The following is a 26,358-nucleotide window of genomic DNA, read 5'->3' as shown; positions in this document are numbered from 1 at the left end:
ATATCGTTTTTATTTTTTTATAGCACTAATCAACGACGATTGTTATGTTTCAACCTTCGTTTTTAAAATGTAGTTTTAAAAAATTTAAAATAAGCGAGTATTATTAAGCCAAATATTTATCGACAGTTCCATTCTGAAAGAATGTAAAGTGACAAATGTGTAATATTAGTTGCCGAAAAATCGGAGCAATAATGACGAAACAAATTACAACGGTGCTAATAGATCTTAGTGGAACACTGCATATTGATGACACAATTATACCAGGCGCTGTGCAAGCGTTAAACAGGTATTGTTTGTTTTTAATGCTAATTGCGAATTTACATACGTCGTATCACATATATATATATGTATGCATATGTATATACATATGTATACAAATCAAGATTTATACAGCGCAATCTCTATAAAAATGGCGCGATTCAATTTTAAGTTTCTCGATGAAAAAATAGAAATTTGAAATTTATTTCCTTTTTTCTGACTTTGCGAAGTCAATTAAAATTTTTTTATATAGGATTATAAAAAGTCTATTTTTTAATTATGATAGTTTGATTTTATTAACTAAAGTTGACATATGTCACATCTCATAATATCAATAATGAATTTTTCAATCTCAACTAATAAATGATTACTCAAATATAGAACTTTTTGTGAATTAACCAACAGTCATCAAGCAATAGCTTATTATTTATTTAATATCAAGTAAATTTTAGTTTTTTAGAGTCACGCATTTAAATTTATAATTTAGGTTACGACAAGCAAACCTGTCAATTAAATTTGTCACCAACACTACCAAAGAGTCAACCAATTGCTTGTATGAGCGTCTGACAAAACTTGGATTTGACTTGCGAAAGGATGAGATTTTTAGTTCTTTAATCTCAGCGAGGAAATTGATTATCTCTCGGCAGTTGAAACCACTACTGTTAATTGATCCAGCAGCAATGGAAGACTTTCAAGATTTAGTAACAGATGATAAACCAAATGCAGTAGTTATTGGCTTAGCGCCGAGCAAATTCAATTATGATGAGTTAAATAAAGCATTCAGGTAATGACATCTTTATCCTTGTCTTATAAATTAAGCATAAAAAAAAATATAGTTATAATATAAAAATGACACGTACAATTTCAGACTGCTTTTAGATGGCGCATTGCTCATAGCTATTCATGAAGGACGATATTACAAACGTCCTGATGGTCTAGCTCTAGGCCCTGGTGCATTTATCAAAGGTTTAGAGTATTCCAGCAATGTGAAACCGGAAGTTGTTGGTAAACCAACCATAGAATTTTTTAAAGCAGCTTTAGGAGATGTAAACCCAGTACAGGCTGTAATGATTGGAGATGTAATATTTCAAATAACATATTCTTTCTTTTTTTTTTTTTTTTTACTTAATTATAATTTTTTATATAATATTGTAAATTTGTGATTAGGATGTGAGAGATGATGTAGCTGGCGCACAGGCAGCTGGGATCAGAAGTATATTAGTACAAACTGGCAAATACAGAACAGGAGATGAGAAGACAATTACACCAGGACCAACAAAAGTATGTGGTTCTTTTGTACAAGCCGTCGAAAGTATTCTCGACGAAATTGTTTGAATATTTATGTTTGATAAAATTATTAAGCAAATAATAATAGTATTTTTATTCAAGTATTGCTGCACAGGTGGACAAATATAATCTGTTCTGTGTATATTAAATTATATACTTTATTTAAATACTGATTTCTTTTTATTTTATAGAGTGTACATAGTCTTAAGTGATGCCATATTATCATAAAATAAACGATAAATACAAATAGAAATTATAATATATATAATGTTAATTTTTTTCTGATATGGAGCTTTATATATCTCTTTCATTCTACTTATTAATATAATTAATTTGAGATATCAATGATAATCTATCAATACAAATTGGATAAATATGAAAAAGTATTTTCAAGGATGATAAAAATATCGTCTCATTACATACATTCGTAGAAAATTGTAGAAAATTTGACTTGTTTGCTGGAAAATTTAATAAATTTCACATCAGAACAGTAAAATGTATTTTACAAAGCAACATGACAAACATTCAATCTTTTGCAGAGATGATATTAGTCTAATCTTGTTCTAAAAAATTATAAATTTAATACATATTTTATATAGATAGACTTATACATCATAAGTAGTACCACTGTAGAAACTACATTAATGAAAGTTTACAGAAACAAAGTACTCCCTATCGAAAAAGTACAATGTGCTACGAGTATCGTTTTCAGTATAAAATTTGGCACCCGACCTTACTACTTCTTTAAACAGTTACAGTTGAAACAAGATAGAAGAAATTGATATTTTGATTTTTTACACTATTGACGTTCTAGTATTAATACTTCAATTTTCTGTGCATAAGTATCATAATATTTTGAGTGAAAAACTAAATCTATTGTGTCATTTCTAATAGCATTTAATAAAGTTAAAGCTGCATGCTACAAAATAAATAATGGATAAAAATTCATAATGCTAGTGGTAACTCTTCTTATGATTTATATTATTGATGATGTAATCGAAATAATAATGTACTCTCTCTTTCTCTCTTTGTGATCATATATCTTGTAATTATGGGCTGTTTTAAATATCAATACAAGTCATAATTGAAATGCCCTCTGTAACTTATAATCTATCATCAGGCACATCTTGATTACTTCCACATTATAGTAATAAATATGTTAAAAGTAATTTGTTCAAAAAAATAATGATTAATTTTCGATTTATGCAAGAAATGCATCTATAGAGAACACTAATATGTATAACATATTTGTAAAGAATTATGCAATGAACTGAATAATCATGATATATATATATATATTATAGTTGTCGTTGCAATAAATAATTGAAATAATTTTAAGTCAAAGGTGATTCTTACTTTTTTGTAACACTATATTGGGACATTTAAAAGAAAACTATATTTTCATATTACACTTTAATTTTCATTTAGTTCAAAATTATTTTTTTAATACTAATATAAAAAAATATAAGTTTACTGCACAATTTCTTTAAAAAAAACTTTTCTAAAAATAACAAATTAGGCAATCTTAACTATGTAGAATAATACAATTTTTGTCAGCCATATATTCATATATTCTCTTTAGAGAGTTTTTTTTATCATAATATCTTAACAATACTCTCTACTCGCATAAAAAGAAAAACAAAAATAAGCAATAGAAAATAATTTCTAATATAAAGCATCAGCAAACCAGGATTTAATCTAAATTTGATAATAAATAAAATGTTGCATTTGTGAGATACATTATCTAGTACCTTGAAAAATGATAATGATACATTTACATTTATGAGAAGATTTGTGCTTCTATGCACACGCAACTTTAATAAATGATATTTTATATTTCATAGACCATATTAATAAAAACTAGTACAATATCTTCCGACAATTTAACTGTTTGCAGCAATAGCAAATGTCATTGGCTTTCAATCGTTCGTATAATATTTGTTAAATTTTTATTTATATGACCTACTATCGTTAATGGACATTATTCACAGTCGTGTTTGCATATGTACAACTTATAGAGAAATCGAACATGTTAACATAAAAACAACTATATGATTTTTATTCGTTATAAATTTCTTTTTTCCAAGATCAAATTCTGTTAAATACTGTAATATTTTCAATATTTATATTATCAATAGTATACATTTCGATATTAATTTTACACATAAAAGTCCTCTTTTAATGTACACCCAATCCCTAATCTATATTTTATTAACCTTCATCAAAACAGAATTTGACCTTATTACACTGCAGACAAATACATCCTCTTATTTTTTATGCAAACAATAGGAAATATTGAACTTCTAATTTGGCTATTTAAATATAATTTGATTAATGGTAAATTGACATATCCTCTCTCCTCTCTTTCTCATATATATATATCTATATATATATATATATATATATATATATATATATATATATATATAATCTCTCTTTTCTTTGCTTTCTAATGTAACAAGGCAGGTGTGGAGTATACATCTTGCATGCATGTAACAAAACGTTATACAATTTCTCTCATGCCTCAATAAATATTCAATACTTTTATTACAATACTAAAACAAGATAATCCTATGTATTGATTATGGGAGGGAAGTTTAGCTAAAGTAGAATTAATAAGGAAAATTTGAGAAGCATTGTGAGAGGATCACCTGGATCCTAGTAGACCTAACAAAACTAACAATTTTCTCGGCCATACAGTCTATCCCCTTTCTTTCTATTTTATTATTATTTTTTTGCATTTGTGCTATATGCTCTCTTATTGATACTTCTGACGTGGGAAGACGATAAATGGCTGACAACAAGCACTTTAAATTCTATATCCAGGTACAAAAAACATGCTATTCTCAAGCAGATTAATCGAGAGTAATGCTCCGGTGTGTGAATTTGGCCGCAGGATGCAGGTGTGTATAAAAGTGAGCAATTTATACATTAATACTTCCACACATTATTGCCTTTGAACTTCACATATTATATTCTAATACTCCAAATATGCCTCGCTCTCTTTAGCTCCTGCTTCGACTTCGCACGAAACATTTGTTAAATCCAGGTGATCATTTCCTAAGGAAAAAGTGGCACAAGGTACCATATTCTGCAAATAGCCCACTATGTATTTTCCATTATTCTGAAAAGAATAGTGGATCAATCTTGTTGCAGTTTTTATTTAGAATCGACGCGGAATATGCAGTATCTTACCATGGTATAAAACCAGGCACACTGTAAAGACTCGTGATGCAATGTAGATAATTCTAACTATTTAACAGGGCGATAATGAAGTGTTAAATCTGCCGAACTTTTCCAGATAAAATGCCTAACCTGAAAAGTCATCAAATATATGTTAAAATCTTTTTTCAACAATAACAAAAGTTTTTTTCGAAACTTTATACACACCGTTCTCAAATCCATTGAAGGATCCAAGACCTGATCGTTACATAGTAGTTCGACTTTTTCCTCAGCCAACGAAGAATTATCAGCATTAGAATCTGTATTTGTTCTATCCCCCGCTGGTGACCCACTTGAAACGGTATTTCCACCTCCAGCTACCGAACCTGAATCGCTTCCTGCACCGAGCACCTTATCGTAAACGTGTTCCGCCACTTTACGCACTTGTATAAAATCATTTGCGATTAAACGGTCCCTTCAAAATAATAATATATGATTATTATTAATCGCGTTAAGATATAATTTTAAGATTTAATGATGTGACACGTACTTTTTCAAACTTTTTACACCTGAAGAAGCATGTGGAAGAAGATAGAAAGGTATCTTAATAAATTGCGGAAGATTCTTGTCCACAACGATATTCACTACCCATGGTGGTACAGTTTCGTTCAATAGGACGCCTTCGGTTTCTCCCGCAGCATCTCGAACTAATAATCGGTAGATGGTTCTACCTCCCACTTCACTAAAAAGTAAAAAAATATATAATATAAATTTATTTAATAAATTGTTGTTTATAACAGTCTCTGCATACCTGAAGATGACAGGTGTATGACTAGGTACTGAGAAGTATGGATTTCCTCCTCTCGTGTGTATTGGACCGTTTCCGTCATTGCCATTACCTTCATTCTCGTCATCAGCGTGCAATGGTCTCCACCAATGTTCAAGTAATGCTTGTAACAAAAGGTTTCCATAATTCACTAAAACATGGAGAAAAAACATTAAAAATCTCTAGATTTAATATATTGAATTATTGATAAATAAACAATTGATCACCTTTTTGATCTACAGCATCATTCTCTGCTAGACCAGTCTCTTTGGCAGAAACCCATGCAGAAAAACAATCATTTTCGTCTTGCCCTAAGTGTATAGTTAACATCTGCAATAATTGAAAACATTTATTAATTTGAATTTTAACTGAAAGCAATTTAATTCGTCAAAGAAATACATACTCCTGTTTTGAGATCAACATTAAACCAGTTTGGAACATACACCACTTTATTTCTTTTTTTAGTTTCCTGTTCAAAATCGACTCTGCCTAAATCTTCTACTTTACATGCTTTTAGTACATCATATAATGCAACATTTTCTTCTGTATCTTTCGTTAAAACGTGTCTTTTATCATTTAATATGTGATAATGTCTTATGGCGGGACCACCTAATATCTTTTGTGCAGGTTCAGTATTTCTTAAAATGTTGCTTGATACATTACTAGCAGAATCACAATAATCTCCGAGTCCTAACTCTTGCCAATCTTTCTGACTTATGGACTGAAATATATAATAAAGAATATATCATTTTTTTATAAGTTCTTTTAATAAAAATGTTTTGCTCCAGTATAAAACTTTACCCAATTATTAATAGTTGACTCGCTGGTTGCAACCCAAATACTAGATTGATCCGGTGTCATAGCCATTTTGAGTATAGGCGCCTTTTCTTCACAAATAACTGTAAATCTCTCTGCATAACTTAATTCTGTCATCACTACTCTCTTATCCCTGCCTCCGGATATTACATGGCTAAAATTATCCGTTGCCTAAAAATATATCAAAGTTTTAATGCAATAAAGTATAAAAATATTATTTACTTTGTATAGCAATTGTATTGATAACTTTGTATAATTACCAATAACGCCCATACTCCTTCCTTATGAACTCTAAACGTTTGTACACATCTTTGTTGACCGATTGACCACAATTTAATAGTGCCATCGGAACTCGCTGATAAGCACTGTGTACCATCCCTATTCAGGACTAATGCTTTAATATTGTCCGTGTGACCACGAAGTTTCATAAGTTTGGTGCAAAATCGTGGATCCCATACACGAAGAACTTTTTCCGTACTGCCACTCACGATAATCGTGCCAGTTTGGTTCATTGCAAGACTATATATGGAATCTCTATTTCCACTCAGAGATGATGCTACAATAAAATTTAATGTATTAATTACATGTACAGGAGACAAGGTGCAGCACTGAATGTACAATCACAAATACATACTTGTCACTGTATTGTTACTTGCAGTAAGAGCAGTCAACGTATTAACATCCCATAGAAATATCGACTTGTCTAGACCCGCACTAGCAACTTGCTCTCTATCTTTGGCATATGCTAATGCTTTGACATAGTCTTTGTGTGTTCGCAGTGTGGACATACAAAAACCTTTATGCGCATTCCATACTTTAACAGTTGTGTCAGAACTTGCAGATATAACTGTACAGATATTGAGAATTGAAAAATTGGCATGTAAGAAATTAAGAATCATATAATATTAAAAATCTTAAGAGCATGTACGTACGATTTTTGCCACCACAACATAGCACTATATCATTTACCCAATCCGTATGATGTTCCATAGATTGAATATATGGTTCTTTCATATTTCTACAATTCCATATCCTTATGATACTATCTCTACCAGCAGAATATAGCCTATGCAGAGCTGGATCGTATTGTAAGGAATTAACACCAGCTCTATGCTGCTTCTCTACTTCGTCTCTTATAACCATAGAAACCTTTAAGAAAAATAAATTTCAAATTAATATATAGCTTTTCTCTCATATTGACAATTAAAATTTCATTAGTCAATTTATCAAATAAGTATAATTACATTTCAACAATATATAAGCTAATTTTTATACAATATTTAATTCAAATATCTCGAGAAAAATAAAGTCAACAAAATTATGTACTTAATTAAGCTCTAACAAAAAAGTAAATTTCATAATAAATTTACAAGCGTGATTTCCCGGAAACTAAAGATTATCTCGTTTAGACACATTATCGTATAATCCTACAAATTAATCGTGACAAGCTCTCTCGTTTCCATCCGTCACCGTGGAAACAATTACGATGCCGACTACGGCATCGGTATCGATGCTCGAGGATCGGCAAATTCCTCGCCATCATCGAGGAGAGAACCCTGTCAATCTGTCGTACCTGCACTTTCTTACGGGCGCTCTGCCCGCCCGTCTTATGAGCTGCCATTATTATACCCGGAATGTTTTATCCAGCGGATCACGGCGACCCTATGTCGAGGTCGGATTAGAAATGCGTTTCGCGGCGTACGTATGTTATAATACGGTTCAAGCTGCGACGACAGTTCCACGTTGCGTTCCTCGATCGTTGCGTCGCACACGCGGCGTCATTCCGTTAATGGTTCGTTAGCACCGTCGTTGTGCGTGTTGCCGATGCCGATCTCACTGCCGGGATACACGCGTGCGGCAAACGTCGTCGCGCGGCATCATCCTCATCGTCGTCATCGTCGTCGTCGTCGTCGTCGTCGTCGTCGTTGTCGTTGTCGCCGTTGTCGTTACCATCATGATGCACCAAACTCTGTGTTTATTAGAACGCGCAGTTGCGTTAGAAACGTCAGTTGAGAGAGAGAGAGAGAGAGAGAGAGAGAGATAGTTCAAGAGGTAGCGCTATCTCTCTCTATACAGTTCATACAAATTTTCCGCTTTCTTGAAATCTTTCTTTAACTTTCCCACACTATATGTAAAAAAATCTATATTTATTTTTTATTCATGTAATTACTAATAGAATATACATCTTTCTCAAATTCTCGCAAAGTAGACTTTCATAGCAAAATGTGAAGATGAATTTTTATGATGTTCATATCTAATAAATATATACGACATGTGTAAGTAAAATTATTAGAACATTTATTTATTTTTTTGTACATTAGCTCTGTTAATATTTCTGATAAGCTTTTTTTATATTTTTAATAGCCTTTGATATATTTTTTACGATAATCTTTTTTATATCTTGTAAAAGAAACATTATATACATATATCCGGTTGATTTTTTCTCTCTCATCTTATTATTTTATTATGGCTGTATATAGAATTAATTAATAATTAAATAATTGAATATTTATTTTGATTATTGTCGTATAGTGAAAAATTACGAATAAAAAATTGTCATCGCGAATGAATAAAAGGTATCTTTTTTACCGACACTCAACACTCGACGCTCATGTTAGCATGACATCACGTGACTAAAAATGAAGACACCAATTCGTCATTTTTGTCACGTGACGTCTTTTGACACTGACAATGGGCGTCAGTGTGCAAAATATACCTTTAATATACTAGAGTTTTCTAGTTACTCTGAAATAAATCACATATCTGCATGCAAATAATAATTTGGTATCCAATTAATTTTTATAATAAATAATACTGTAATAATACTCAAAATATCGAATAATTCCAACATTTATAATTTCGAAATACGTGTACATACATACAATGGAATTTAATCGCGTGAAAAACAACCGCGTGAGAACATGGCCTGTTCGTGAGCGCCTGCGCATACGTCATCTGCATACGTGATGTCATATATGTGTATGTGTACTGTATATATGTGCATATATACGACATGTACATGTGTGTACTTGCCGTGCCCGTGCCTGCTGTGTGAACGAGTGTGGAGTCGGGAGGTGCGGAGTAAAAGCTGATTGAGCGCTGCCAGGAGGCTGCTACCCTCGATGGATTCGCGTCGCATATCGTGTCGTTTACGTCCGCCATCACCTGTTAACTCATCAACTCTCGTTTAACTATTCTGCCCGCCACCCTCGCTTACGAGACAGCAACCGCGTTTCGCCCTTCGCGATTCTAACCTAAGATATCGCCCACACACGACGGCCGCCGCACGCGAGAGAGAGAGACACACGAAGCCATGCTCCTTTGATAGAGACAACACGTCGTCGTCGTCGTCGACACGGACGGACTCTTCATCGGTGCGCATCGCCGAGGACGTCGTCGATCGACCGATAAAGGCCCCGACGACCGGGAACGGCGTTCGTCCTAAGTATAGACCCCAATTTTACGTTCGTACATACAATAGTTGTCCCCTTTAGCAAGTGTCGCAGCTTGTCATAAATTCGCATCGTTCGTTCTCGCGCGGATATGTGGGGTGTGGCTGCCGGTTTGTTGTTCTTTGTTTGCAATATTTTAAGCGTGTACGATGCAAATGATTCAAGAGGTTAGGATAAATCCTCGTCGCGATAACGATAATCATCATCCGATAGATTGTAACCTATATCGTAATCGTTATATGTGTAATGTGTCTGCGAATTTGTTCCTTTTTTTTTTCTTTCTCTTATTTTTTGGCAGTTTCACACGACTTTTCGCGATACAATTGCAGGTAGCAACACTTGACGTTTCCGTTAGAATCGAGCTTTTGTTGAAATTATTGTTGATTATACATAATTATTTACATAAGTAATTATATCGATTAAAAATAAATAAACAAATCAATAAAGATTTTTTTGGTATGTCTCAATTGTACTAATATAGTCAATACTTTTTTTGTTTTATTTATAGGTGCAGTTACTATACCCATAAACCTAATATTATCGTTGCGTATAGTAATGTCTGTCCCTCCTTCATCCTCCAACAATATATCTGACAATAATAAACTAGGCGGTGCCAGTCCTAGTCCTATCGAAGGTATCGAGGGAATTCCTGGACCCAGTTCTTCGGATCCTATGCATTCAATATTGCCACAAGATGAAGAATCTGAGGATTATGGAGATGACGAAGATGAAGACGATGAAGAGAGTAGTGAAGGAGAAAGTGAAGTAAGTTAATTATTTATTAAAACAAAAAAATTGTTTTAGTAAATTAATTAGTGTTTGTTCATTACAACCTTTTTAACTTTTTAAGCTAAGATACATAGAGATGGTCATTTATTAAATTTCAATTAACTTAATTAACTATTCAATTAATAGAATTGCTTCTCTGTAAGAAGATTTCTAACTATATAACTTATTTCTAATTTTTAATTCAATTTTATTTAATTTTTCTTTCCATATAATTAAGTTAATTAAAATTTAATAAAAGTGTTTCTCAATCTTTACAATTGATTGTGAGCGGTGCAATTTTGTTGATAAGATATGTGATTCAATCATGCTACCATGATGATTGATGATGCGATTGAGTTTTAAATGTATTTTGGCTTAAATTATTTGCAAGTAAATTGCTAAATTAAACTAAATTTAATAATGTTTCAATAATTAATGTTCTATTAATTATATTATTAGATTAGCGACAGTGGATTGTTCTGCGATGCCGAATGTACAGCGGAAGTTGAGAGTAACAATGATCATTCACCTGTATCACAATCTCAAATGGTTCTCTCTGTACAATGTCCAATGTTGCCTACTAGTAGGTCATCAGATGTCGTCCAGCCTGAAAGAAAGCGAAAAAGTGAAACAGAGTGTTGTTTACCATGTAAAAAACTTAATCCAGAGGAAAAGTCCCATACAATGTAAGCATTATATCTCTTACAAAATACTGTTATACATGAATTTAATACTTTTTTCTCTTAGGGCTACAAGAAAATTAGACGAGAAAGGTAAACATGTGAGATGTGTCATTCCTACCAAGGATAATCCTCCTCCTGAACTGAGTAGTTGGCTTTTGCAATTTCAGGTATCTGGCTCTTGTATATTTCTATTAAAATAATAATAATAAATTCATATATTGATAAGACCGTATAAAAATGTAATAGTAAACTTGTTTAAGAATCAAGTAAAAATGATGCTTGTTACAGAGATGGTCAAACGCGGAAAGAATGTTAGCAATAGACGAATTAATAGACAGATGCGAGCCTACGCAGGTGCGTCACATGATGCAGGTGATAGAGCCGCAGTTTCAGCGAGATTTTATATCGCTGCTGCCGAAAGAGCTAGCGCTATCGGTATTGGCGTTCCTAGAACCGAAAGATCTCCTAAGAGCAGCGCAGACTTGTCGAAATTGGCGATTCCTAGCTGACGACAATTTACTTTGGAAAGAAAAGTGCAAGTCGGCCGGCATAGAAGACTTGAAGGATCTGCCACCGCTAAAACGCAAAAACTGTCGTAGCGGCAGTCACTCGTCGCCATGGAAACAAGCTTACATGCGCCAGCATAATATTAAAATGAACTGGAGAACGAAACCAATCCGTACGCCGAAAGTGTTGAAGGGCCACGACGATCATGTTATTACGTGCTTGCAGTTCTCTGGCAACCGGATAGTTAGTGGTTCCGATGACAATACCCTTAAAGTGTGGTCTGCTGCGACAGGCAAGGTAATTAAACAGTAAAGATGCAAACTGTAGATTCAGCTAATTTTGTCAGCGAGAGAGAAAGATAAAATGAATATCAAGTATACCAATATCGTATTTTCTCGATGTTTCAGTGTTTACGGACATTAGTTGGACATACTGGTGGCGTGTGGTCTTCACAAATGTCTGGTACCATCGTTATCAGTGGTAGTACGGATCGTACTTTAAAAGTATGGAACGCGGAAACCGGCCATTGCATTCACACTTTATACGGTCACACGTCGACAGTGAGGTGTATGCATCTGCACGGTAACAAAGTCGTCAGTGGTAGTAGGGACGCGACACTAAGAGTGTGGCAAGTGGACACAGGGGAGTGCTTGCATGTGCTCGTGGGACACTTAGCAGCGGTCAGATGTGTGCAATATGATGGGAAGTTGGTGGTCAGTGGTGCCTACGACTACATGGTCAAAGTTTGGAATCCGGAGCGCGAGGAGTGCCTTCATACCTTACAAGGACATACCAACCGCGTTTATTCCCTCCAAGTAAGTGCACTGTTTTATTTCTTTTAAATGTTCGCTCTTGTTGCCTCTCGCCATTGACGATCCATTCCTGTTTGCCGTTTTTCCTCGTTAGTTCGACGGTGTGCACGTTGTTAGCGGATCGTTGGACACGAGCATAAGAGTGTGGGAGGTAGAAACCGGTGCTTGTAGACACACTCTGATGGGTCATCAATCACTCACCTCGGGGATGGAATTGCGCAATAATATTTTAGTATCAGGCAATGCTGATTCTACAGTTAAAGTGTGGGATATTGTTAGCGGTCACTGCCTTCAAACTCTCTCCGGTCCGAACAAACATCAGTCAGCGGTCACTTGCCTTCAGTTCAATAGCCATTTTGTGATTACGTCCTCTGACGATGGTACAGTAAAACTCTGGGATGTTAAGACTGGTTTGTATATTTCTGCTTTGTATGTTGTTTTGTTTAGGATCGTTTTCTCCGATCGGAGTATGCATCGATATTGTCGACAACAATTTGTGCCGTGTGTTTACAGGTGATTTCATTAGGAATCTAGTTGCTCTGGATAGCGGGGGTAGCGGCGGTGTTGTGTGGAGAATTCGAGCGAGTGATACGAAACTAGTGTGTGCAGTAGGTAGTCGTAATGGTACCGAAGAGACGAAACTGCTTGTCCTCGATTTCGACGTTGAGGTAAAATAGTGCGCTCCACTACATGGATACAATCGCCCCCTTTGTACGACTTCTGTACATACTTTCAATTAAGTAGTCTAAAAACTAATCTACGCTGTACATGTATTACATGGTGTGATTGTGATAAGACTGTGTACGCATCGTAAAAATCGAGTAAAATTTTTGTGAAATGGAGAAGGGGAAGTCGAAGTGAATGAGAGAGAGAGAGAAAGAGAGAATGAATGAATGAATGAGTGAGTGAGAGAAAGAAAGAAAGAAAGAAAGAAAGAAAGAAAGAAAGATGTAGCGAATGATCTCCAGATGGATTAAAGTGCCCGTCGAAAAATTATAATTATTGTTTTGTCGGTGCGCGTTGTTGTGGTGTACAAATGTGAGATTTATAAGACTCATAAACTTACGGGGAAAAAAAAACGAGGAGCTTATCAGTGTATTTCTGAATTTTCGCTGTTATAACGATTCAGTGGAATCATCAACGATGCAAAAGTAGCAAATATCATTAATTCAAAATTCATTGTAAGTGTAACAGGTTTGTTATGTGGGCATTTAGGAGTGTTTGTCAACGGTAGCAGACGAAAACGATGGGATGATTGAGACGTACTGAAACTACAAGGCAAAATAACATTATATTTGAAGAATCTCATACTTCCTGGAGCACAAACGAGAAAACTGTCGACGACAATTTCGATACAATCTTTGGAACTATACGGATTTTTTTATGAGAAATTTCAAACACGTCTACATCAGAACATAAGTTTGTATAATTTATCGACCGTTCTACGCGTCAAACTTCTTTTTTTTTTTTTTTTAATTTTTTAAGCTTTGATATTTCCTGATCATGTAAGACTTTAGACTTTATTACTTACTTGTACAAACATCGTGATCTGGTTAAAAACAAATATTTTTATAAATGTTTACAAGCTGATATTTTCATATTATTAACATTTACTAGAGGAGCATGACTCTAGGCAAATGAAACAATTCAAATCAATAATACAATTTTTTCTTACAGTACAGTTTTGTCTGTACTGTAGAAACCTCTCTATTTTAGAATAATCAAGATTAAGCTACTCTTAGCTTATTTTGATACTTTCTGCTGTCTTTGTCTCATTCTATGCATATAGTGAATATAAAGTGGTGAAACAGCACCAAGAAAATTTCAGTTTACAGAGATAGCTGTTCTACAATAGAGACGATCTAGAGTAAAAGATTTTCCAACATTGTATGTTTCACTCTATCATGGTGCAATATACAAAAATAGCACACTTGTTCGCGTGCAATACAGATTTACAGAACAGTGAACTAATACAAACCTGCACGAAGCAGAATAGTACACTTTTATTTTCGATTAAAGATTTTTATCAATAGTGAGTGGACTTACTAAAGGGAGAATATTTGTATTAGCCAGATCTTTTCCATTTAACTCAAATTGCATAAAAAAAGGACTTGGATCATCCTGCATCAACTGACGAATTTTACATGAATTCTACTGAATCATGAATAGCATTATTGGTAATGCAATTTGTGCAAATGCATCTTTATTATTGGACCTAGGTTAGACTAGGTGTCGTGTTTATTTGTATATTGCTCAATAGTTTATATTATAAGAATGTGTTACCTGTTGTATCATTTTTTTATAAGAAATAGAAAAAAATGTTGCTACATATTTTAGATTGTTTTTTTTTTTTTTTTAAATTTATTACGGCTGTACACATGTTCTTGTGCTAAGAAACATATTTTGTACAAAATAAATGTTCGATTTTGACTTCTTTCTATATAACTGTGGACATTATCTTATACTATACAAAAACAAATGTAAAAAAAATACCTCTTAATCCATCGTCTTACCTGCTAGACATAAATATTCGTTCAAATACATTAATTTGTTCAGTGCTTTATGGAACATAGATTTTCAAAAAATGTTTAGATATATCAAAATATATTTTTCTATATAAATTTTACATTGATTTATGCTACGTTTCAACAACGATAATAAGCGTACAACCGTCGCACATTACGTGAAGTAAAACGTTCTTTTCACGAAGATCATCTCGCTCGACGAAGTAATGGCTACCGCATCTGCAGAGATAAAACAACGTGTCCTCTAGCACGGATTCCTCAAAATCGCTCGGCGAGAGACGCGCATACACGGGACTGTCTTCTAATTTTTCCCTATCTTCTAATTCTTCTTGTTTACAGACCGCATCGTATCGCCTTCTGGATTCTGGCTGTCCCAAAACACGCCAGGCTTCAGTAACATTGTGAAACTCTTGGCTGTCCGTAGAGCCGCTTTTATCAGGATGAAATTGCAGCAAGCGACGCCGATAAGCACGCTTGATCTCTTCGTCCGTAGAGTCTTTGCTGCAGCCGAGTATTTCGTAGTAATTCATTCGTATCTTCGATAGCAATCACCGATCTTTCCAGGTAAAATATATGCTTTTATTGTCGACATAACCTCAAGTGATTCACGTTGCGTGATCTGTCATATTGTAATTTAAACTCCAAGCAAGGCTACCAACATGAAGCAGTTAAAAGTGGAATTCCCTTTTTCGCGCATGCGCGATATAACTACGCGATTATAAGCCACGATGTAAATATAAATAATTTTTTATAATCTTAAATTGATTAGACACTTGTTAAATTTTAATAAAAAACAATCAAAATTTAATTATAATTATGGTTATGCTCGAAATTATTAATAATTTCGAATTAAGAATTGATAAAGATACTTTATTAATTCACGACATATTCTGTTCGTCATTTTAATACATTTATCATTGACAAATTTCGATTGCACTCGCGGATCGCATTGCGGATAGTAATACTAAGAAAGGAACAACAAGACAAATGTTACTTTCGCAATTTTTTTTTACACATTTAGTCGCCTAGATTTAATCAATGAGTACGATAAACGTTAAAACCTGAAAACTGCCAGCGTCTTTCCATATTTGCACCGATGCCAAACAATTCCTGTTTAAAGACTTGTGGAAAACGTTGCATTAAAACTTCGACTTCGTTAGGTTTAATGCCAGGTTCCATTTTTTGCAGATAAGACCACAAGTAATCTACGCTCGCGCCAAACGGATGGATATGTAGAAACGTCGCTATAAGTCCTAAAATGTATCATACATCATTAACAAAAATCATAATTAATATTGCAAAGGTGTCGAAAAGACGTTTTCTTTAATCATTTTTTAACTTTTTAAGAAGACGTTATTGAGACAATCTCTTTCATTGTCAAACTGTGAATATATTTACCGATGAGCTTGGCATCCTTTTGAGTGACTTGTACGAAGTTGGAGGCAAGAATGTGCTGTTTTGGTGTACGCGGTTCCTCGCTTATATCGTCGTCTTTGTCGAGAGTGATAATCTCGCTTTCTCTAGGCTCTTCTTTTTTTGTAGCATTTAACTTGACGGTCAAATCCTTGATCTTCTGATCGTCCTGTGCCTGCTGTTTACGTGACTGCATCAGCTGCTCCTGCATACCTTTCAGTGTTTGTTGCAGCATCTTCATTTGTTTCTCCTTTGCTTCTAACTCTGCTTTCGTTTCCGATTTCAAGAGATCCACCTAGGAGATTTAAATTTAAATTTCGCGTAAATATTTCACCTTTGAATCACTTGTTCTTTAATCACTATGTTAATACATACTTCGTTTTTATATGCTTCCAGCTGGCATCTCAGACTGTCGTTCTCTTCCTTGAGACTTTGCAATCTCTCCATGTCCTCGTTACTGTCAGACTGATTGCGTGTTTTCTTACGTTGCGGTTCCTCTTCCGAATCCGACACGTCCATTTCGCCCTCGCCTTCAATTAGACTATCTTCCAGTTGCACCGCTTTTATTTCCTGTCATTACGAACAGCGAAAATTACAAAGTGCATCGATCCGCGGATATCGCTTTTTCACACAAATGCATGCAAAGTATGTAGTCTCTTATATATGCTGTTCAAACAATGGTATTTAAGTATATATCCCTAAACGTGTGTGACTGGCTCTATGATTTTTATATATATATATATATATATAATATACTACTAATCTTTTTCTTTTTATGTTATATAGTAAATTTCTGTAATTCAGAGTTGAGACACGCGATGGAATAAGATTTTGTTCTTAGTTTTTGTTAAGATTATTTCCGAGATTGTGCCTCTTTGGGACGCTTTGGGCTTACCTGAACTTAAGAAGCAAAGATGCAGCTCTGAAGTACAGAAATAATAAATATTGTATATTGAATAACACTGTTCAGGAAAATGAGGCGAATCCATGCTGTCTGATAGTCTGTGGTTGCTTTTCTTCGATCCGGAAGTATTAATCTCGCATTACCTTCTGTTCCATACGCTGTTTTCTTAACGTGGTGCGCGTTGCCGACAGGATTTATCTGTCTTTTATTGCGGCATTCCACGATAAAGTACCGAATTATAAACGCACGAAGAAAAGCGAGGTGTCTGACCGTTTTTCTTTTTTGCAGGCGGAAATTTGACTCTTTCTCAATTATCGCACTTACCTGTAGATATCTTAGAAATACAATTTGCAAAACGAGCGTGTTTGGAGGTATCGTGCAAAACGCGCATAGGAGCATATTGCGACAGACAAGACTCTGAGATTGCTTCAAGTTAAATAGATAAGAGAAGGAAGAAGAAAAGACACGCTACCAGCATTGTGGAAATGCATTACGTACATACCGAGGATTGCTTCTTCCACATCTCGATGTTCTTCCGTTGTGCCTTAGTGAAGTGATCCCAGACCTTCTTGTGGCTGGCCGCGGTAAAGACTCGTTCGATCTGACTGACTGTTGATGACATGGTCGCATGTTGCATACAAAAAAACACAACAAATCCACCGTTGTATACCTTTTTTTTGCTTGAAACTCTAAGGTTGGTAGTTTCGTCTATGCTTTCTAGTACTCTCTTTACGCGCACTCTCTTGTCATGTTTAAACTTTTTAGCTATCGTGACATTCCGCTCGATGAATAGAAAAGTATCTCCCACCTTTAATTTAATCGTATTTTGATACGTATTGATACAGCTACAAATAGTCTCACAGAGTCTCATGTAGATTGTGCCGCATTTAATCTAATGTAGTTGGTTTCACCAAACATTCCGTTCTCATTGTACGCCTTTCCACCTTACTGCGGATAATGTAACCCCAGAAGACTTGCAATTTCTGGATTTCCAATGTTAAGAATTATTTTGAACAGCCAACACATTTTGATATCTTACTTGTTTATTATAACGTAGTTTATAATATTCGCATATATGAATTCAATAAAGAATTATATAAAGATAGTTTGAATCTTGCGATTCAAAATAATCTCTTAACAACAGATGCCCAGCCCATCACCCTTACTTCTTAGCATTGTCAAGCATGCAACTTTCAAGTACACTATGGCTTCTATTGAGATAGAATTTGCGATAAACTGCCTTTGCTCGTCAGTTTTGTTGGATCCTAAGTCCGAGAAGATAGGATTTTTCACCCACCTTATCCTCGCCTACTATCCCTGATCCTTCCTACCGAGTCGCCTCCAATCGTGCATTGACCACAAACAGATTTCATATATAACGAACTCGCTATGATACACTTGAGAGATTGCAAAAGTTAGTGACGAGACAGAGAAATACTTTGTCGTATACCAAGAGTTATATAATTTTACGTCAAGCGTATCACTTGATATGCAAAGCCGTTCTTTGGAATATCATACGTCGAGATCGGCAAGCTTAAAATTCGAAATTTGATATTTTGATACCTGATTAGAATTGGTTGTCGTACCTTAATGTCATGAATTGTTACTCTTAATTATCACGTGATGTATAACACATACCTTCGTAAGAAAAATCTCTGCTTATTATTGGAACTCGATATGTGGCACAAAGATTTGTCGTTCACACAGTGTGAAGAACGTAGTGATACCGCTGTCATTACTTTTACTCTATCACGATAATCAGATAATTACGAAGTTTTTTTTGTATTTGCTATATCCAAATAAGGAAGAGAGATGATTTCCTCGTTGGGCCTATTTATATGCCAAAGTGAACTTACCAGCCAATGCGGATTTTCTTAGCGCACACGAAATATGTACGATAGTATGGAGCTGTCTTGAAGACAGAGAAAACGAAAGTATGTAAACGTACATTGTATGAGAAGTCCTTGCATTCTTCCCTTCATCAGTTCCTTGGCTTTCTGCAGCTCTTCCTCATATGCAGCTTTCTCCGTTAGGAGTCGACGCACGTGAGAGTTCGTCGATTGTATCATCGAGTAGAAGGTATTGGCATTACGTTTGGTGCAATCTCCTCGTTCCAGCCACGTTACAACGACCTGCAAAACCATTTATAGATTAGAGAAATTTACAGAGAAATTTATTTACGAGTATAATTGTAAGCTAAGAAAAAAATTATTGTTATTGTTCGTTTGTTTTTATTTGGTTATTGTTATTATTTAACAATTAGTACTTACTTGTACTGCTTTCATAAACGTGTCATCTTGTTTAATTTTTTCGCAGATATTGGATGCTTCGTGGTCCGTGTAATGCACTACTGGAGGTGGACTCGACGGCGGTCTTTGTCTTTCCTTCTCTACCCTTTCTCTATGACGTTGTTCCCTTTGCAGTTGTCGTTGCCTGCATTCCCATTCATATTGATCATCTCTAGCCTAAAAATTATTATTATTATTAATGACTATGCAAGTAGATAAATAAATTAACATAAATAGATTAACATTAATTATACATTAGGAGATAACAATTTTTAACAGATAACAAACCTGTGCGAAATCTACATGAAGTCTACCAGTGTTTGCAGGTTCTCCACTAGATCCTATTCTTACTCTATAGCCAGATAAATAGATTGCTGCATCGACACTGGCTTCCAATACAAAGCGTATATGACAAAAATTTTTCTTTGAAAGACGCAAGGTAGTTATTTCCCCACATCGTTCAAATATCTCTTGTATTATAGCTTCCGTAATGTTTTCTGGTAAACCTATGCAAAACATTATAGTTATTAGAAAAATTTATACGAGATCGAATAATTATACTTTTATATTCAATGCACAAATAATATTTACCTCCAACAAAAATTGTTCTACATCCTGGTGGCCTTTCACGCGTGGTGGGCGGTGGGGCATTCGGATTTGGCGGGAATAGCACACAACTCTTACAATGTATGATCTCTTTGGTACCTTGAGGCGTTGTGGGTGGCGGTGGCAGACTCGCCGTCATAATTTGTGCCGCGTCTGTCATGATTTGTTCGGCACCAAGTATTTGAGCGCCTATCATACTGCCATCATGTGACATCATACTCATACCCATCGGATTGTAGCCGTGCGTGTGACTCATGTGCGGACCCAGTGCCATTTCACTCATCATGGGTGCCATCGGTCCCATGGGACCCATGCCCATCATGGGATAACCTACTCCCATTCCCCAGACACCAGCGGATTCCATCTGCGTGCCGATACTCGGTGCGTTATTCGTATTTGTCGACGATAAAACTTCGTTGTTGCTCGAGTTGTTGGAGTGATTATTATTATTTTTGGAGGAATTCGTGCTACTTCTTTCCTCGACTCTTCGATCATCTCTTCTGTCTCGTTCGCTTCTCTCCTCCCTCCTTTCCCGATCTCTATCGCGTCTATCGCTGCGTTCGCTCCTTGACCTTTTGTAAGATAATATATGAGCTATGACTAAAGTTATGTATAGTCTATAAGGCTTGCATAACTCTTACGAGATTATTCTGTTTATCATTTTTTTAATAATAGAATACAGATAAAACTGAAATACCTTCTATTGTTATCTCGTGTATCGCGACTATCTCTATTCTCCCGATCTCTCCTATTATCATTCTTATCGCTTCTTCTATCGCTACTGTCGTCAGAAGTTTCTCGTACTATTGGCGGCTGATTTTTATTTGTGCTGAACTCCAGGGGCGAGTCATTCATTCCAGGCAGTGGTATGGGTGGTGGTGGCAGCGGTGGGAATCCTTGACCTGCAAGCTCCATAAAGCTTTGTGGTCCTGCTATAGGGCCCAGTGGACCTATTGGTCCCATACCTGTGAATTATGTAACATTGGAAATATAGAATAATGTTTGAGTGATCTAATTATTTAAGTTGTCTTAAATTTATTGCTTAGTATAAAAAAATTTCTAATTTTATTTATTGTTATCATATATATAATTATATATATATATATATATATATATATATATATATATATATATACATAATTTTATTCTGATAAAAATTTAGTTTATTCTTATAAAAGTTTTTTTTCATTTTTTTCCTCATATAATTCTCTTTCAGTGATATAGAAATAACTTTACTACTAAAAAGCCTTCTTCATTTCTCAGTTTTAATTTTTTTTCACTAACTTGGCAAATTTAATTCTTGCAATTTCTACATGTACTGAAATCTATAGTAGTATTATCTTTATATCTCTTTACACATATATTTTTCTTAAATTTCTTTTCAACATTTGTTATATATCTATCTTTAAATGTACAAGCACTAGATTTTTATTATTAACTGATAGGCTCTGAAAATGCTAAAAATTTAAGATAATTAATATATTTAATTCTATATTTTTTTAATCATTCAAATAGTTCTAAAATAGCTTAGTAGTTATGTCGTAAAACAAGTACATATTTTTCTTAATGTTTCTGTAATATTTAAATATTCTCATTTAGAGAAGTAGATATAACTATACTCCTATATAATTAACTACTAGCTTTCTATTTTAGAACTATATCTGTGTAAATAATCATTATTTTTGTAGAAGACAGACTGGGTTAATGATGGTTAGAGAATTAATCAGCCTCACCCATGGGTGGCATAGCAGTTGCCGGTACCCCGGGAAAATTATAAGCCATTCCTTGTAAGATAATCTCTCAATTCCGTTTAGGAGACAAGATAATAATGGAGATAAACTACTGCGGAGAATATTCTGCTCGTTGTCGTCAAAGTCACGGAGATGGCGGAGATGGATATACAACAGGGTGGCTATAATCGTATGTAATCATATAACGCGGTGATAGTACCGGTGCACATGACAGATGACACTACCATCGTCTTGCATCATTTGCAACCTGCAACGTCACGTGTTGGCCTATTACAGTGCTTATTAATACGTTTATCATTATCCGCCTTTTACCATGATAAAGAAATTTATTTCAGAAAATGACAATGAAATAGAAGTAATAATTCCATACACAAAAAGATTCACACTCATCTTCAACTTTTTGATGGATTAAAATATGCATAATTTTTCTTGTTTTTTTTGCGGAGTAAAATATTATATATATGATAACACTGTGTGCGTGTGTTTGAATAATATATGATAAAATATAAGTAAATTAGTGAAAGATGTTTTTGTATTTCTAGTTGCTGTCAGCTTAGCTGTTTTTTTTTTTTTTTTTTTTTACTTTCTTATACATTGCCTTTTTCTCTGTAAAATAAAATATATATTGTAGCCCTTTATTTTTTCTCTATTTTGGAACAATGATCTTCCTGTAAACTGAAATTTCTTTCATGAAAAATAAATCTGATAATATAAAAGCGTAAAAATTATCACTTACATTAGTAAATTGTATAAAAAAGCGTGGTTCTAACAAAAAAACTGATATCTAAATGCATAGAAATTGAAAGGAAATTTCAGAATAGAGAGACGGTATTTGTAATATTTGCTTTACTTTCAGTAGAGAAAATGTACATACACATACACAAGTGTAAAAGAGCAACACCTGCTATCACGTGTTCTTCCGTTTGGTTGCCATTTTAACAATGGCCGATGGTATAAACATAGATGGCTGTCTATGAATGTCAAGTTTCGTTAAGGCGTCTTTGTGATGCTTTATCGTGCAATTATGTGTCTGTATATTTATTTTTCGCATCTTATATTGAGTATAATAATGTCTAGCATAATTTGTTCAAGGTACGTTCTTCTATTTTTTCGCAGATCTTTGAATTATGACACGTTGTGTGTGTACGTATCTCACAGTATAGTATGTTTGTTTATCAAGTAGATCTGCACACATGAAAACACACGTAAATAATAACAAGAACAAAGGTACCTATATTTATCTCATCCTTATTGTGAAATAAATTGTATTAGAGTATACGTTACATTAATTAAAATTGTTTACTTTACGACTTACGTGTAAATATAATCTACATAATTTGTTAGATTCCAGTCATTATAATAATATAAGGTTAATTTGAGATATATGCTCTTATAATTATCGTTCGTTAGAGATAATACAAAAGAATTTTCTAAATTTTTCCTTAAAATACTTTTCTACACCTATCTTATTAGAATAATTTTAGTTTAATATAAAATAAATTTTATATTGACAGGAATCTAAATAAATACAGTTTTAAAAAATTTCATGGAGTAATAAATGTAATCATTACGTATAAAAAATATAAATGTAAAAATTGTTCTACATTTATAAATTCTATTGAGTTATAAAGTACATTAAATAATTAATTATACATGTACCTATCTATATATGGCGTGGCAAAAATTAATATACACAAATCATTTACATAAAAGAATTGTTTTCATACTTAAAAACTCTATTATAAAGTGTCATATCACTTTATTTAATCAATCATAACATTCAATAATACATAATTTAACTGATAAATGTATTCTGTGTTTAAATTTTTACATAAGGACATGCGTTTTGTTATGTTACGGTGTACACTTGAGTGTAGGTAATACCTAGTTTTCAATATCGTAGGCAACTATGTTGTATGGAGTTTTGACAAGATTCGAAACATACCTCAACGCTCCATTTTGTAATTTACATACGTAATACAAACAATGAGACTTGAATAGTATATGTGTGAGATTGTATTTACATGAATAACTTCGTTATTGCGCGCTTTGCATGCTAACAAATAATTTATCATATTTTATTCATATGTACTCTGACTGAAGTATCCTTAAGTATCAATGGCAAGAATCTCTTTCGCGTTTTCCTTTTCTCTTTCAAGAATTTTACTGCAGTTGCAGTAAAGATGACGATGCCTTGAATTACGATGTAACTTACAAAGTACAAATAATATTACACACATGTTTCGAATCCTATTGCATTAAGAGTCAAATGATGGTTGTCGCATTCATTCATCCAAATAACATATGTACATAGTATTTCCCCAAGACCCAATCTTCATTGTCCCCATCCCCATTCCCCCAACGTAAAGTGAACAGATTAAGGCTCCAGCAGGCTATAGGCTACATTCTACAATGTACAATGTACTTTGTTAGTTTCCGTTTTCGCATACAATGTCTGGCTGTGTAATGTGTAGTAAGCGATAGCACCAAGAGATTTCCCGCTTCTGCTTTTAAATTTGAATGATTCTTTCGCGACGGGGTTGATGTATTTCAATGTGATTTAGAAACCAAATTGCGCAATGATCAACATTTATTTCATTCAGTAGTTCATATTTAAACTTTGTAACGTATCCATTATATATAATAGACATACTTATTATAAAACAATATACATTTTAACAAAAATGTATATAGACTTATGCTTTTATGTGTGAAATATAAAGTTGGATAAAAATAGTAGGCCTTGCCCACCAATATCTGTTAAGAGTTATGTTTCCTTGTTTTTCGTACTTTATGTGTATTGAATGTGATAGTGAACACTTAACGGTATGTTCGATACCGGCAAATTATAAATAGACACATCTAATGTCTTTGTATTACATTTGATATATTATGCGGTTGACATCACCCATGGCCCCAGCATATTGTATCGACAAATAACTTAATGATTGAAGTATATATGTATACATGGTCTTTTTATCCAAATTTCCAAATACACAAGATGTGTCATCGCGCCGCTTTAAGTGATCTAAATCTTAAGGATTACAAGCAATTTGTCTTCCTTTTAAAATGAGAGTCTAAAGAAATATTTCTCTTATACCTTACATAAACTATTAATTTCGTTATTTTATTTGCACATCTGTAAAAAAAACTTATTTTTTATATATCATGTTGTGTATTTATCATACAGGTTTCGTAATCTATAATTATGTTCATAAAATGTAAATAACAAATTATGCAATTTTAGTATTTGATTGTAGAATGCATTGTAAATTCAATGATAAAATGATTGAAATTATTTTGCTTTGAGTCAGGGTGAACTGTCAAGTGACAGATAAATTGTGCTAGAACAGATTGATGTAGTTGTAGCGATAAGATTATCAATAAAATAATAACCTCAGTGAATATATAATATTAGATATTACCAACTTCTATTGTATTTGCAATAAATTTCTACAAGGAAAAATGAATACGTAAGTAAAATGTAAGTAAAAATATTATTAATCATTGTCAGAGAGAGATATCACTGATGTTATTATATTTTTGATAAAGTTTGCAGGAATTTACAAGTTTTATGTCAAAGTTGAAAAACTGCATCCTCTCTTCCAGCATTTGCTCTTTACTTCACAACTATATAATTATAGCTTAAATTTATTTTCGCTATTTGTGTTTCACAAATCTCAAGCTATTCAACACATTGAATTCAACTTCAGTTCGATCACTTAACATAAGAGCAAGGATTCCCATTACCCCATTATAAATAGTAAATATTTCTTTTACTTCGACAGTTATTAATTGTTTTTATGTCCTTTCGAAGTTAAAGATTATATCTTGCGCTATGCTGCATAATGCGAATATCATGGATATAGATTTAAGAAAGATTAGAATTGAAGCAAAAAATCGTTTATAAAGGTTCCACTGTTGTGAATACTGATTTTATATTTTACAATCAGCATATTTATAGAAATAGTGCTTGTATTTATATCAAGTCATTCAATGTTACATTAGTTCATGCCAAACTTGTATGTATAAAAATTTGGAGAAATTATTAATTCAATTAATTTCTTTTACACAATTGACAACGCCGAAAGTGTTAATTTCCTTTTCTTTTTTTTATTGCTTTCTAACATACAATATAGAGTCGAGAGGAATCTTGAGTGGTATGCATGAGTCGAAATCTCTCTAATCAGATGTTATTTAGTAATGTTATATAGTTTGCTCCCATGCACATCACACGTCCAGACTTCACTCATGCAGCAAAATGCGCTTTTCTTCTCTTTTTTTTAATTATTTCTTTTAA

The 26,358-nt window shown here is 33.7% G+C and overlaps 6 protein-coding genes across 7 annotated transcripts in view; 2 read left to right on the top strand and 4 right to left on the bottom strand.

Moving 5' to 3' along the window:
* The first annotated feature begins 8 nt into the window (after positions 1-8).
* Positions 9-3,160, top strand: LOC140669274 (haloacid dehalogenase-like hydrolase domain-containing protein 2). The gene is made up of 4 exons (XM_072898958.1): positions 9-286; positions 746-1,042; positions 1,127-1,337; positions 1,426-3,160. Exons 1-4 carry the CDS (start codon positions 156-158, stop codon positions 1,591-1,593), a joined length of 807 nt encoding a protein of 268 aa, XP_072755059.1. The 5' UTR covers positions 9-155; the 3' UTR covers positions 1,594-3,160.
* Positions 3,161-3,265: 105 nt separating this feature from the next.
* On the bottom strand, positions 3,266-8,311 carry LOC140669271 (WD repeat-containing protein 48). The gene is made up of 12 exons (XM_072898953.1): positions 7,923-8,311; positions 7,282-7,498; positions 6,984-7,196; positions 6,610-6,905; positions 6,335-6,520; positions 5,937-6,254; positions 5,761-5,863; positions 5,519-5,684; positions 5,258-5,449; positions 4,936-5,182; positions 4,741-4,860; positions 3,266-4,669 (listed from the first exon to the last, which is right to left on the bottom strand). Exons 1-11 carry the CDS (start codon positions 7,968-7,970, stop codon positions 4,798-4,800), a joined length of 2,049 nt encoding a protein of 682 aa, XP_072755054.1. The 5' UTR covers positions 7,971-8,311; the 3' UTR covers positions 3,266-4,669; positions 4,741-4,797.
* A 1,050-nt stretch (positions 8,312-9,361) lies between these two features.
* Ago (F-box and WD-40 domain protein 7) lies at positions 9,362-14,902 on the top strand. 2 transcript variants are annotated; one of them, XM_072898955.1, is made up of 9 exons: positions 9,362-9,813; positions 10,310-10,566; positions 11,029-11,255; positions 11,317-11,419; positions 11,541-12,056; positions 12,167-12,574; positions 12,666-12,981; positions 13,085-13,239; positions 13,787-14,902. In XM_072898955.1, the coding sequence occupies exons 2-9, from the start codon at positions 10,357-10,359 to the stop codon at positions 13,838-13,840; spliced, it is 1,989 nt and encodes a 662-aa protein (XP_072755056.1). In that variant the 5' UTR covers positions 9,362-9,813; positions 10,310-10,356; the 3' UTR covers positions 13,841-14,902. The 2 variants fall into 2 exon arrangements, with proteins under 2 accessions (XP_072755056.1, XP_072755055.1); XM_072898954.1 differs by having other exon boundaries at positions 9,363-9,794.
* Positions 14,903-15,209: 307 nt separating this feature from the next.
* Positions 15,210-15,626, bottom strand: LOC140669609 (DPH4 homolog). Its single transcript, XM_072899609.1, has one exon. The coding sequence runs from the start codon at positions 15,624-15,626 to the stop codon at positions 15,210-15,212; it is 417 nt and encodes a 138-aa protein (XP_072755710.1).
* Positions 15,627-15,945: 319 nt separating this feature from the next.
* On the bottom strand, positions 15,946-22,263 carry LOC140669270 (ecto-NOX disulfide-thiol exchanger 2). The gene is made up of 10 exons (XM_072898952.1): positions 22,041-22,263; positions 21,005-21,272; positions 20,293-20,879; positions 19,990-20,207; positions 19,684-19,878; positions 19,362-19,545; positions 17,916-18,022; positions 16,885-17,079; positions 16,495-16,804; positions 15,946-16,349 (listed from the first exon to the last, which is right to left on the bottom strand). The coding sequence occupies exons 1-10, from the start codon at positions 22,087-22,089 to the stop codon at positions 16,132-16,134; spliced, it is 2,331 nt and encodes a 776-aa protein (XP_072755053.1). The 5' UTR covers positions 22,090-22,263; the 3' UTR covers positions 15,946-16,131.
* Positions 22,264-24,630: 2,367 nt separating this feature from the next.
* Cpa (F-actin-capping protein subunit alpha) overlaps positions 24,631-26,358 on the bottom strand; it is a 3,731-nt gene continuing 2,003 nt past the window's right edge. Inside the window, exon 3 of the mRNA XM_072898957.1 lies at positions 24,631-26,358. This exon is cut by the window's right edge and continues 452 nt beyond it. The gene's annotated coding sequence lies outside the window, so the exon portion shown is untranslated.

This window comes from Anoplolepis gracilipes, chromosome 9 (genome assembly GCF_047496725.1).
Source record: "Anoplolepis gracilipes chromosome 9, ASM4749672v1, whole genome shotgun sequence".
Classification (NCBI taxonomy): Eukaryota; Metazoa; Arthropoda; class Insecta; order Hymenoptera; family Formicidae; genus Anoplolepis; species Anoplolepis gracilipes.
This window is presented reverse-complemented; position numbering and strand designations above follow the sequence as displayed.

Bases quoted from the DNA above. Each gene is read 5' to 3' on its own strand.
- LOC140669274 (XM_072898958.1), top strand. From the start codon at position 156: ATGTGTAATATTAGTTGCCGAAAAATCGGAGCAATAATGACGAAACAA. The intron at 287-745 runs GTATTGTTTGTT...TTTATAATTTAG, and splicing joins GCTGTGCAAGCGTTAAACAG to GTTACGACAAGCAAACCTGT. The intron at 1,338-1,425 runs GTAATATTTCAA...ATTTGTGATTAG, and splicing joins AGGCTGTAATGATTGGAGAT to GATGTGAGAGATGATGTAGC.
- LOC140669271 (XM_072898953.1), bottom strand. From the start codon at position 7,970: ATGGCAGCTCATAAGACGGGCGGGCAGAGCGCCCGTAAGAAAGTGCAG. The intron at 7,197-7,281 runs GTACGTACATGC...ATATCTGTACAG, and splicing joins ATGTTGTGGTGGCAAAAATC to TTATATCTGCAAGTTCTGAC. The intron at 5,685-5,760 runs GTGATCAATTGT...TCCATGTTTTAG, and splicing joins TGATGCTGTAGATCAAAAAG to TGAATTATGGAAACCTTTTG.
- Ago (XM_072898955.1), top strand. From the start codon at position 10,357: ATGTCTGTCCCTCCTTCATCCTCCAACAATATATCTGACAATAATAAA. The intron at 11,256-11,316 runs GTAAGCATTATA...TTTTTCTCTTAG, and splicing joins GAGGAAAAGTCCCATACAAT to GGCTACAAGAAAATTAGACG. The intron at 12,575-12,665 runs GTAAGTGCACTG...TTTCCTCGTTAG, and splicing joins ACCGCGTTTATTCCCTCCAA to TTCGACGGTGTGCACGTTGT.
- LOC140669609 (XM_072899609.1), bottom strand. From the start codon at position 15,626: ATGAATTACTACGAAATACTCGGCTGCAGCAAAGACTCTACGGACGAA.
- LOC140669270 (XM_072898952.1), bottom strand. From the start codon at position 22,089: ATGGCTTATAATTTTCCCGGGGTACCGGCAACTGCTATGCCACCCATG. The intron at 20,208-20,292 runs GTAAATATTATT...TGTTTTGCATAG, and splicing joins TAGAACAATTTTTGTTGGAG to GTTTACCAGAAAACATTACG. The intron at 19,879-19,989 runs GTTTGTTATCTG...AATAATTTTTAG, and splicing joins TTCATGTAGATTTCGCACAG to GCTAGAGATGATCAATATGA.